The 13,333-nt window shown below is 44.4% G+C and overlaps 1 protein-coding gene across 2 annotated transcripts in view; it reads right to left on the bottom strand.

Moving 5' to 3' along the window:
- The window catches only part of pstpip2 (proline-serine-threonine phosphatase interacting protein 2), a 75,703-nt gene that overhangs the window by 35,642 nt on the left and 26,728 nt on the right, over positions 1-13,333 (bottom strand). For both annotated transcript variants that reach the window (XM_060909031.1, XM_060909032.1), the window contains exons 4-6: positions 6,268-6,302; positions 5,973-6,079; positions 4,485-4,547 (exon numbers count right to left, since the gene is read on the bottom strand). In XM_060909031.1, coding sequence (XP_060765014.1) covers positions 4,485-4,547; positions 5,973-6,079; positions 6,268-6,302 — 205 coding nt within the window. The remainder of the gene's footprint in view (positions 1-4,484; positions 4,548-5,972; positions 6,080-6,267; positions 6,303-13,333) is intronic.

Genomic DNA, 13,333 nt, shown 5'->3' with positions numbered 1-13,333 from the left:
GGTGCTGCTAATCACAGCGTCAGATGTGATATCCTTCAGCCTGATGTACTGCGGCCTGTCAATGAGATAGCTGGAGATCCAGGTGACCAGGCAGGGGTCCACTCGCATCCTGTTCAGTTTGTCCTGAAGCATAAGGGGCTGAATGGTGTTGAAGGCACTCGAGAAGTCCAAGAAGAGGATCCTCATTGTGCCATTTCCCTTATCCAGATGCGAGTGGGCTTGGTGTGGCAGGTAGAGGATGGTGTCTTCCACACCGACACCTGCCCGGTACGCAAACTGCAGACAGTCCTGGGCATGTTGCACCTGGGGTCTGAGGAGTCTGAGGAAGAGCCGCTCCAATGTCTTCATCAGATGTGAAGTGAGTGCCACCGGTTGGAAGTCGTTCAGCTCACTGGGCCAGTTCTTCTTGGGAATTGGAACGATGCATGATGTCTTTCAGAGGGTTGGCACTCTCCCCAGCTGCAGGCTGAGGTTGAAGATGCGTTGGAGTGGTTCACCCAGTTCAGCAGTGCAGGTCTTCAGTAGTCGGGGACACACCTTGTCCGGTCCTGCTGCTTTCCTGGGGTGAAGCTACCTCAGTTGACCTCTGACCTGGTCTGCAGTGATGCATGGAGGAGTCTGTGTTGAGGTGGGGGAGGAGAAGGAGGCTGCTGCGATGACTGGGGGGAGGTGTGTTGAGGGAAGAAGGAGAGATGGCTGCAGTGAGGGGGAAGGTGGGGGGGACGTGGGCTGGTTGAACCGGTTGAAGAAGTCATTCAGCTCGTTCGCCCTCTCTACTGTCCCCCCTACGACTCTGGTCTTCGTGTTGTGGCCTGTGATGGCTTTAACACCTTGCCAGGCCTCCCTCATGCTGTTCTCCTTCAGTTTCTGCTCCACCTTTCTCCTGTAGCTGTCCTTAGCTTCCCTCACGCAGCGTTTCACCTCCTGCTGTGCTGCTTTCATCGCCTCCCTATCCCTGCTCCTGAAGGCGGCCTTCTTCCTGTTGAGGACAGCTTTGACTTCCTGTGCTACCCATGGCTTGTTATTAGGGTAACATCGTACAGTCTTAGTGGGGGAGACCACGTCTGCACAGAAGTTGAGGTAATCCGTCAGACAGTGTGTCAGCCCCTCTATGTCCTCACAGTGTGGGCTAAGCAGCACATCCCAGTCCGTGGTGTCATAACAGTCTCTGAGGGCATCTTCCATTTTAGGGGACCACCTCCTGATGGAGCTAGTTGTTGCAGGCTGCTTTTGGACTAGGGGGGTGTACTTCGGTTGTAGACGAACCAGGTTGTGGTCACACTTCCCTAGTGGGGGGAGGGGTGTGACTCTGTATGCATCCCTCACATTAGCATGCAGCAAGTCAATTGTCCTGTTGTTCCTTGTTGGACAGTCCACAACCTGGTAAAAAGCAGCCAAAGTAGAGTCCAAAGTAGCATGATTAAAGTCCCCAGAAATGATCATAAATGCCTCAGGGTGCTGTGTCTGTAGCCTTGCTGTGACAGAGTGAATCCTCTCACATGCAGCGGCTGCCCTGGGAGGGATGTAAACACAGATGGTGATCACGTGACTGAACTCCCTTGGCAGATAATATGGCCGCAGGCTAACGGCTAGCAACTCCAAGTCTGGGCAACTTAAGACTGTCTTTATGGAGATATGTCCCGCGTTACACCAGCGGTTGTTCACATAGATGACGAGTCCCCCACCTTTGCTTTTCCTACATGCTTTAGTGTCTCTGTTGGCTCTCACAGCAGTGAATCCCTGCAGGTCCACGTTAGCATCCGGTACGAGGTGTGTTAGCCATGTCTCCGTAAAGATAAACAAGCTGCTCTCACCATAAATCCGCTGGTTATTCAGTGCGGATAGCTCGTCGACTGTGTTCGGCAGCGAGTTCACATTCCCCATGATAACGGAGGGAATGGATGGTTTGCAGCACCACCGGTTGTCCGCTAGCCTAGCCTTTAGCTTAGCCCCGGCTTTGCAGCCCCTGGGTCTCCTCCTCAGCGCTGCCGGGATGGGGGTGTCGTATCCCGGCTCGTCCCATTGTTTTCAGCTCCAGCAGCTCCTCTCTTGAATAAGCGAGAAAACTGGCTCCTGGTTGTGTGTTAAAGTTAAAAATATCCATGGGATATGAAGAAAAACACACTATGTCTTTGTAAGAAGAGCAGAAAAGCAAAAAAGTGGAAAAAAAGAAGTTTAAAGAGCTAAAAACTACAGAGCTACTGGAGAGGCAGCCGTCTCCACAGCACCATATATAATATCAATATGTTCTCCCTGTGTCCGCGTGGGTTTCCTCCGGGTGCTCCAGTTTCCTCCACAGTCCAAAGACATGCAGGTTAGGTTAACTGGTGACTCTAAATTGACCGTAGGTGTGAATGTGAGTGTGAATGGTTGTCTGTGTCTATGTGTCAGCCCTGTGATGACCTGGCGACTTGTCCAGGGTGTACCCCGCCTCTTACCCTTAGTCAGCTGGGATAGGCTCCAGCTTGCCTGCGACCCTGTAGGACAGGATAAGCAGCTACAGATAATAGATGGATGGAATGTATTGTAATTGTCACAGGAAATAATGTGGAGGTTAAATTTCATGCTCTAGCAGTATACTGCAGAAAATGCTATTTTAGCAAGTGAATATAGGGAAATGCATATAATATCTAAATAATATTGGCTGGCGTTGAGTGGTATATCAGATATATTCCATTCAGCTAGCATGATACTGAATGAGTCAAAGACGAGTAGCTGAATGGAATATATCTGATATGCCATGAAAAAAAGCCAGCCAATATTATTATTATACATACACATTCCTTTTGGGTGTTCAACACATCTGTCTCTTTCAAAATCCTCTCAAAATCTTCCGTATTTAACAAAGCAAACCTGGCGGCCATGTTTGTTTGTTTACAAATTGTCACAGTCGCTCGCTAGCGCGGAAGTTTTACATCTCCGACGTGTGACATCATGTTGCCTTGACAACCATGCAATATCGTAAACCATATTCAATGCTCATTCTCCATTGGGTAGAGTGACGTAATACATGTAGGATAAGCGATATGCTAACAATATTGCATGCTATCAAACCAAATGAATGAAACCCGCTAGAAGGGAATGTTTTTATTCCATTGAAAATGTGTCCTGTATGTATAATAATTCTTATTATGAGATTATTATAAATCTAATATAAACTATTATTCAGCCAGTTTTATATGCTTTTCAAAAGGTAATTTTGCTTCTTTCTAGAAATAAATGCTTACAATTAAAAAAAATTTTCCAATAAAACACAATGTGGAGATTTTGTTAGAGGAAATACTCGACAAATTTGACTATATTCAAAACATTTGCAATTGCTAAGCTGTGATGGAGAAATAATTATTTTTCCATTTCATTTTTTTTGCATTTAATTTAAATTTTCAATGGCTTTTACAACACAATAGCTTGTTTGTCGCATATAATCTCATAGAGTTTACATGAGAATGAAAAGTTGAAAGAGTTACTTATAATCACATTATCTGATGCAACCCAAATGAGGATGGGTTCCCTTTTGAGTCTGGTTCCTCTTAAAGTTTCCTCCTCATGTTGTTCAGGGATTATTTCCTTGCCACAGTCACCTCATTCAGGCTTTCTCATTTGGATAAATTTGTATGTTTAAAATATATATTTTTCCGTAAAGCTGCTTTGCAGCAATGTCGATTGTTGAAAGAGCTATGTACAGAAGATTGACTTGACTTAATATATTGTCACACACACCTTCTAATTCAGTGGTTTTTCTTTAGTTTTATTTATTAAAAGTCACTTCCTGTCTTAAAGTAATGATGGATGTTGTTTCTCTTTACGTAGTTGAGCGGTTCTTGACATAATACGGATTATTACAGTTGCGGTGTGAAATAGGGCTATTTACTGTCTTTTTATTATTTACTATTTGATCTCAAACGCATTAAGAAGGCAAGAAACTCGTCCACTAATTAACTTTTGACAAGACACAACTCTTAACTGAAAAACATTCCAGGTGACTACCTCATGAAGCTGGTTAAGATAATACCACTAGTGTGCAAAGCGTCATCAAGGTAAACGCTGGCTACTTTGAAGAATCTAAAAAAACAAAATGTTTGATATTTTAACACTTTAAAAAAAAAATTACCACATAATTCAAGATATGTTTCATATGTTATTTCATAGTTTTGATGTCTTCAGTGTTGTTCTACAATATAGAAAATACAAAATACAGAAAAACCTATGAATGAGTTGGGGTGTACAAACTTTTGACTGGTACCGAATCAAGGAAAACCCTGTGAGTGATAAAGTAGAAACAGCACGACCTCTGGACTTTATTCTTCCATGTTGACTCAGCTTGCTGTTTTCCCAGCAGTGCAAATCTTTTCTTCAGATTTTTAATATTTCCTACTTCCTGGTTTTCACACACACACACACACACACACACACACACACACACACACACACACACACACCACAGTTCCACCCTGTCTAATACATAAACCAAGGGAACCTTTTACCTCCATGGTTTTCTTGTACTGTGTCGCTTTCTGTTTGTGCAGTGCATCCATCTGCTGCTCCACCTGCAAACACACATCAACAACGTGAGAAAGCCGAATGTAACGCGGTTTTAATAAACCGTAATTCATTTTAGCAAAGCATGGCTTCTTAGCTTCCCTGACCACCATCATCATTTTTTGTCAGAAATAATTGCACTGTTTGAGTCGATACGTTTATCCTAATACTATGTAGGTTGAATATATAAGGAATAAAACACTTCAGGACATGCTGTTATCGGAAATTATTACACAGCTCATTCGAATACTTGATTCTGATTGGTCAATTACAGCATTCAGTGATCTGTTATTTCTTTATAGCGATGGACGACAATACAATCATTTTTAAATCAATATCTCATCTCATCTCATTATCTCTAGTCGCTTTATCCTGTTCTACAGGGTCGCAGGCAAGCTGGAGCCTATCCCAGCTGACTACGGGCGAAAGGCGGGGTACACCCTGGACAAGTCGCCAGGTCATCACAGGGCTGATACATAGACACAGACAACCATTCACACTCACATTCACACCTACACTCAATTTAGAGTCACCAGTTAACCTAACCTGCATGTCTTTGGACTGTGGGGGAAACCGGAGCACCCGGAGGAAACCCACGCGGACACGGGGAGAACATGCAAACTCCGCACAGAAAGGCCTTCGCCAGCCACGGGGCTCGAACCCGGACCTTCTTGCTGTGAGGCGGCAGCGCTAACCACTACACCACCGTGCCGCCCCACAACAGACACTTTTCAGATTACTGCTTTCTAATGATGGCTTACTGATTACTGTGTATAGTATTTTTTTTAATGTTGAAACATTTCATTTCATTATTTTTTGTCATTTTTGCTCAACAGCATTTCTTTACATGCGCCTAAGACTTTTACACAGTACTGTATTTTATACCACAAAACTTTACCAGGACTAACAAATTTTTCTTTGTGAACAAACACTTTGCACGTTTTAAAAATATATATATATATTTTCTTTATCTCCTTCTTAACTTTTTATAATTACATTTAATGTTGTGGGCCATCCACAAAACTAGTTAGTTCCTTATATCACTTATGCTATAGCATCATCCTTCCTTTTTAACTTAAAAAAAAAAAAATCAGTTTCTCATGATACTGAGAAACCAGAAGATTTCCCATGATGTAAAACTTCACCATATCAACACTTACAGGTTTTTAAAATTAGTTCATCTGGAGTTAATACAAACCGCTATGAATGAGCTGTTACTATAGAAACGATAACGTATTCAAACTAGCGTGTTAATATAAACACTGAAGCTGGAACTACTGTCAGAGCTGCTGTTATAGCAGATTAATCAACACCTTGATGACTGAGCACTCAGATTTGAGAATTCAACAGCGCCGTGGTACCAGAATATATTACTGTTTCCACATATTTGTGTGTGTGTGTGTGTGTGTGTGTGTGTGTGTATTTGGCTTTACCCTCTTTCTTGCTTCTTTCTGTTTTTCTCTGAACTCCTCTAACTTTTTGGCTTCCTCCCTCATGGCTTGAGCCAGATGCAAGTGAGATATACTCACCTGTTCAGTTTCTGTAAAACACACATGTGCGTGTACACACACACACACACACATGCACACACACACACACACACACACACACACACACACATGCATGGTTTCATCACAAAGGGAAGACAATCAAACAGTTCCAAGATTATAAAACAATCTACCGGTAGTACTTTACTGAATTTCACAATATTCACAGCTCTTTACTTACGCAGTTTGAAAACATCAAGTGATCGCTTCAGCGTGCTAAAAATAAGCAAGAAAGACCAGAGAGTCAGATCGTGCATCATCCATTCATCACTTATGAATCATTCTGAACGATCAACACTGACCTCAGGCTACTCAAATGTATCTGTCAAACATCTTTCGATATACATTTTTAAGCACAGAAATAAAATAAAAGCTACAAACAAAGTGAAAACAAAGGAACATCAATACGAAGAAGCCAAAGCTCAGACCTTACATATTACAATACAAGTCTATATTATAAGAGAAGAAAAATATAGTCACATCACCTCTAATGACAATATTATAAAGTATCCTCTATCGTAATACTGCATGTGTTGAACGTTCAACTCTCGAACCATAAACCGCATCGGCGTTGCAATGCATTCTGGGTAAGTTTATCTCCTGAACTCTACAGTGATGCCAACTCTGTTTCTAATGCTCGTCTAATGAGCTGATAAGGTAAGGGAGTTGCCGCCGAGATGGTATCAGATAGCCAACCAAGAGGAAACGAAGAGAGGAAGTCGACGAGAGTGCATTAATTGGAATGAGGCTGTGCCATTAAGTCTGCTCGTTCAGCCTCTTTCCCTCATCTTGAGTGTTATTAGAGAGCATCAAGCCTTTTAAATGTATGAATGATGTAGAGTCAAGTCCCTATGGACTATCAAGAGATTTTATTTAATCTGTTATTAAATACTTGGACTGCAGGACTTGAGTCTGGTCTCGAGATGTTTTCTGGACTGACCTGGACTTGTTTATTGGCACTTCTACTTGGTCCTCTTAGTTTTGGGCATTTGTCTGGATAAATTTAGTTTTGGTCTCTTTACTCTCTTTTTTTTTTACTCTTTATTTAAGGGGCGACACTAAATATCATTATAGATAATTTACACGTGGCCCTCTAAATAACAAAATAACTCATCCCATCTCATTATCTCTAGCCGCTTTATCCTGTTCTACAGGGTCGCAGGCAAGCTGGAGCCTATCCCAGCTGACTACGGGTGAAAGGCGGGGTACACCCTGGACAAGTCGCCAGGTCATCACAGGGCTGACACATAGACACAGACAACCATTCACACTCACATTCACACCTACGGTCAATTTAGAGTCACCAGTTAACCTAACCTGCATGTCTTTGGACTGTGGGGGAAACCGGAGCACCCGGAGGAAACCCACGCGGACACGGGGAGAACATGCAAACTCCGCACAGAAAGGCCCTCGCCGGCCACGGGGCTCGAACCCGGACCTTCTTGCTGTGAGGCAACAGCGCTAACCACTACACCACCGTGCTGCCCAAGTATTCTTCTACTTCCTATTATTATTACTAATGTATAATGCTCATGTTGTCTGTTTTTGTGTGTGTGCACAAAGTTTGACAGCCATACCATTGGCACAATGCATAAACAAGGCCAAGTAATTGAACTTAAGGCTTGGCCTCGATAAAACATTTGATGCTTTTCAGTCTCAAACTTGACTTGATCCCACTTTTCATTTGGACTCGATTTTGGCTTGGCTTCGACCCCCTTAAAACTCAGTCTTGACTCTTGAGCTCTGCTACTTCTGCGGTTCTTGAACAATGGCGGCCCTGACCACAGCCATGTTTTTAATCGAAAAAAATTTATAACAATCTATACTACTAAAGGAAAGCTGTCTGTCTCTCTGTCTGTTCACCTGTGCAAATCGACACGGCCATACTTTGCACATGGATTGGTGACACCCAAAGGGGCCCAAGACAACATTTTCGATTTTCCAAAACATAGGATTAGTGCGACTCCAACACACTATTCATTTCCCATAGGCTACATGCTCATGCTAACACACTGTACACAGCCTTGGTGGAGAATCCCCTCCCTGAGTCGCCTGAGAGTTTCGATTGTATGGTACTTCGCAATCAGTGCTCCTCGCCAGAGATTTCCGCTAGGGCCGAGTCTACGTCACTGAGAAGACGTAGGGAGCGATTTACGTCATTTTGACAGAATACAGTGGAAAAATACAGTACATATATCACGTGTCCACTCAACTCTCCACTGGGCCTTCTAAACCCGTGTTGTATAAAAGGTACCATTCAGAGGAAATAGGGTTCATGGGAAATAACTACTTGTTCCAACATAAAACAAGCTTAAAGCAAGAGGAAATGAGTCCACGGCTGATGAACACGATTGAGATACCAATGATGGAGAAGTGAACTCTCTGTTTATGTTGCAATACAATTTGAAATCAATTCCACAGAGGAGTTTAGTTTCGTTTCGTCTGCCATGTTTATTATCTGCGCTCTGGCTGGGTGAAAATTATGGGATATATATGTAGTGTTACTTTAAAGCTAGACTGCCTTTCAGATTTTTCAAGTTTAGATCATAAAAAGAATTTTACCCCGACACCCAATTATTTTTCTTTAGTGAATCAAAAGCTACTGAATTTGAATCACAGACTTCTTCTTAATGTTTGAGCGCTGTGTGAGACGGCTGCCTCTCCAGTAGCTCTGTAGTTTTTAGCTCTTTAAACCTCTTTTTTTCCACCTTTTTTTACTTTTCTGCTCTTCTTACGAAGACATAGTGTGTTTTTCTATATAACATGGATATATTTAACACGCAACCAGGAGCCAGTTTTCTCTCTTATTCGAGAGAGTTGCTGCTGGCCTTGAAAACAATGGGACGAACTGGGATACAATACCCCATCCCAGCCGAGCTGAGGAGGAAACCCAGGGGCTGCAAGGCTGGAGCTAAGCTAAAGGCTAGGCTAGCGGACAAACAGCGGTGCTACAAACCATCCATTCCATCTGTTATCATGGGGAATGTGAGTGAGCTTGCTGCCGAATAAACTCGACGAGCTTTCCGCACTGAACAACCAGCGGATTTACCGGGAGAGCAGCTTATTTATCTTTACGGAGACATGGCTAACACACCTCATACCGGATGCTAATGTGGACCCGCGGGGATTCACTGCTGCGAGAGCCGACAGAGACACTAACACACGCGGGAAAAACAAAGGTGGGGGACTCATCATTTATGTTAACAACCGCTGGTGTAACCCAAGTCATATCTCCATAAAGACAGTTTTATGTTGCCCGGACTTGGAGCTGCTAGCCGTTAGCCTGTGGCCATATTATCTGCTGAGGGAGTTCAGTCACGTGATCACCATCTGTGTTTACATCCCTCCGAGGGCAGACGCAGCTGCTGCATGTGAGAGGATTCACTCTGTCACAGCAAGGCTGCAGACACAGCACCCTGAGGCATTTATGATAATTTCTGGGGACTTTAATCACACTACTTTGGACTCTACTTTGGCTGCTTTTTACCAGGTTGTGGACTGTCCAACAAGGAACAACAGGACAATTGACTTGCTGTATGCTAATGTGAGGGATGCACACAGAGTCACACCCCTCCCCAACTAAGGAAGTCTGACCACAACTTGGTTCTTCTACAGCCGAAGTACACCCCCCTGGTTCAAAGGCAGCCTGCAACAACTAGCTCCATCAGGAGGTGGTCCCCTGAAATGGAAGATGCCCTCAGGGACTGTTATGACATCACGGACTGGGATGTGCTGCTTAGCCCACACTGTGAGGACATAGAGGGGCTGACACACTGTCTGACGGATTACCTCAACTTCTGTGCAGACGTGGTCTCCCCCGCTATGGCTGTATGGTGTTACCTTAATAACAAGCCATGGGTAACACAAGAAGTCAAAGCTGTCCTCAACAGGAAGAAGGCCGCCTTCAGGAGCAGGGATAGGGAGGCAATGAAAGCAGCACAGCAGGAGGTAAAACACTGCGTGAGGGAAGCTAAGGACAGCTACTGGAGAAAGGTGGAGCAGAAACTGAAGGAGAACAGCATGAGGGAGGTCTGGGAAGGTGTGAAAACCATTACAGGCCACAATACAAAGACCAGAGTCGTTGAGGGGACTGTGGAGAAGGCGAATGAGTTGAATGACTTTTTCAATCAATTCAACCAGCCCACGTCCCCCCCACCCTCTCCCTCACTGCAGCCATCTCTCCTTCTTCCCTCAACACACCTCCCCCCAGTCATCACAGCAGCCCCCTCCTCCCCCACCTCAACACAGACTCCTCCATGCATCACTGCAGACCAGGTCAGAGGTCAACTGAGGAAGCTTCACCCCAGGAAAGCAGCAGGCCCGGACAAGGTGTGTCTCCGACTACTGAAGACCTGTGCTGCTGAACTGGGTGAACCACTCCAATGCATCTTCAACCTCAGCCTGCAGCTGGGGAGAGTGCCAACCCTCTGGAAGACATCATGTATCGTTCCAGTTCCCAAAAAGAATCGGCCCAGCGAGCTGAACGACTTCCGACCGGTGGCACTCACTTCACATCTGATGAAGACATTGGAGCGGCGCTTCCTCAGCCTCCTCAGACCCCAGGTACAACATGCCCAGGACTGTCTGCAGTTTGCGTACCGGGCAGGTGTCGGTGTGGAAGATGCCATCCTCTACCTGCTACACCGAGCCCACTCGCATCTGGATAAGGGAAATGGCACAATGACGATCCTCTTCTTGGACTTCTCGAGTGCCTTCAACAACATCCAGCCCCTTATGCTTCAGGACAAACTGAACAGGATGCAAGTGGACCCCTGCCTGGTCACCTGGATCTCCAGCTACCTCACTGACAGGCCGCAGTACGTCAAGCTGAAGGATATCACGTCTGACACTGTGATTAGCAGCACTGGAGCACCCCAGGGCATGGTGCTGGCCCCTCTTCTCTTCACCCAGTACACCGCGGACTTCTGCTACAACTCGGAGCTGTGTCACATTCAGAAGTTTGCAGATGACACAGCCATCGTTGGGTGTATCAGTGACGACAGACAGGAGGAGTATAGGAGCCTGGTGAGGGACTTTGCTGTGTGGTGCAACAGGAACCATCTGCAGCTCAACACCTCGAAGACCAAGGAGCTGGTCATTGACTTTGGGAGGTCCAGACCAAGGTCACGACCAGTTCTGATCGAGGGAGTCGAGGTGGAGGCTGTGGATTCCTACAAATACCTCGGGCTGTGGCTGGACAGCAAGCTGGACTGGACTTGTAACACCAAACACTTATACAGGAAGGGACAGACCAGACTATACTTCCTTAGGAGGCTGCGGTCCTTTAACATCTGCAGGAAACTCCTGTGGATGTTCTATCAGTCTGTGGTTGCCAGTGTCCTGTTTTACACCATGGTGTGCTGGGGGGGCAGCACATCCAAGAAGGACACATCCAGGCTGGACAAACTGATCAGGCGGGCCGGCTCTGTGGTCGGCATGAAGCTGCACTCTTTGGTGACGGTGGCAGAGAAGAGATCTATGGACAAACTATTGAACATCATGGATGATGCCAGTCACCCTCTGCACACCGTCATCAGCAACCAGAGGAGCCTGTTCAGTGACAGAATGCTCCTTCCCAAGTGCAGGACGAATAGACTTAAAAACTCCTTTGTCCCTCACGCCATCAGACTGTACAACTCCTCTCTGGGAGGGAGGAGGGGTAACAGGAGGACAGAGGACGGGAAGGAGCAGTAGCCTAGCCTAACAATAAGCAATACTGGACAATGTGCAATATAAAGTGCAATATCTCTCCTGCCGCCGCCCCCCCTTTTTCCCCCCCTCCTTCCCCATATCTTATTATTTTATATTTGTATATGTAAATAATTTATTTTAATTTATCTAGAAGTTTTCTCTATTTATTTTCTCTGTTTATCTGTAATGATGCTGCTGGAATCTTAATTTCCCTGAGGGAACCCGCCCAAAGGGATCAATAAAGTTTTATCTAATCTAATCTAATCTAATCTAATCTAATCTAATCTAATCTAATCTAATCTAATCTAATCTAATTAGTTTAAAAAAAAGAACAATTAATTAATTTAGAGCCACATGGTTCTAAATTCTCCACTATGTTTTCCTGCTTCACCATGAGCCAGTTCAAGATACTATGTCATGCATCACGTGGTGGGCTTTCCCCATTCGCGCAAGGCATTGTGGGATACAAATTTGAAACAGGAGAGGAAAATGGAGGACGCGAGTGTGCGAATGAAACGTGAAAAACCGACCACAGTAACGGAAAGAAAGCGAGAAGAAAAGATGTTATATACAGTTAGGTCCATAAATATTTGGACAGAGACAAATTAGAAAAATGTTTGGTTCTGTACATTACCACAATGAATTTTGAACAAAACAATTCAGATGCAGTTGAAGTTCAGACTTTCAGCTTTAATTCAGTGGGTTGAACAAAATGATTGCATAAAAATGTGAGGAACTAAAGCATTTTTTAAACACGATCCCTTCATTTCAGGGGTTCAAAAGTAATTGGACAAATTAAATAATTGTAAATAAAATGTTCATTTCTAATACTTGGTTGAAAACCCTTTGTTGACAACGACTGCCTGAAGTCTTGAACTCATGGACATCACCAGACGCTGTGTTTCCTCCTTTTTAATGCTCTGCCAGGCCTTTACTGCAGCGGTTTTCAGTTGCTGTTTGTTTGTGGGCCTTTCTGTCTGAAGTTTAGTCTTTAACAAGTGAAATGCATGTTCAATTGGGTTGAGATCAGGTGACTGACTTGGCCATTCAAGAATATTCCACTTCTTTGCTTTAATAAACTCCTGGGTTGCTTTGGCTTTATGTTTTGGGTCATTGCCCATCTGTATTATGAAACGCCGACCAATCAGTTTGGCTGGATTTGAGCACACAGTATGTCTCTGAATACCTCAGAATTCATCCGGCTGCTTCTGTCCTGTGTCACATCATCAATAAACACTAGTGACCCAGTGCCACTGGCAGCCATGCATGCCCAAGCCATCACACTGCCTCCGCCGTGTTTTACAGATGATGTGGTATGCTTTGGATCATGAGCTGTACCACACGTTCGCCATACTTTTTTCTTTCCATCATTCTGGTAGAGGTTGATCTTGGTTTCATCTGTCCAAAGAATGTTCTTCCAGAACTGTGCTGGCTTTTTTAGATGTTTTTTAGCAAAGTCCAATCTAGCCTTTTTATTCTTAAGGCTTATGAGTGGCTTGCACTGTGCAGTGAACCCTCTGTATTTACTTTCATGCAGTCTTCTCTTTATGGTAGAT

This window comes from Neoarius graeffei, chromosome 25 (assembly GCF_027579695.1).
Source record: "Neoarius graeffei isolate fNeoGra1 chromosome 25, fNeoGra1.pri, whole genome shotgun sequence".
In the NCBI taxonomy this organism is placed as follows: domain Eukaryota; kingdom Metazoa; phylum Chordata; class Actinopteri; order Siluriformes; family Ariidae; genus Neoarius; species Neoarius graeffei.
Note: the sequence above shows the minus strand (reverse complement) of the source record. Positions and strands in the feature narration are given on the sequence as shown.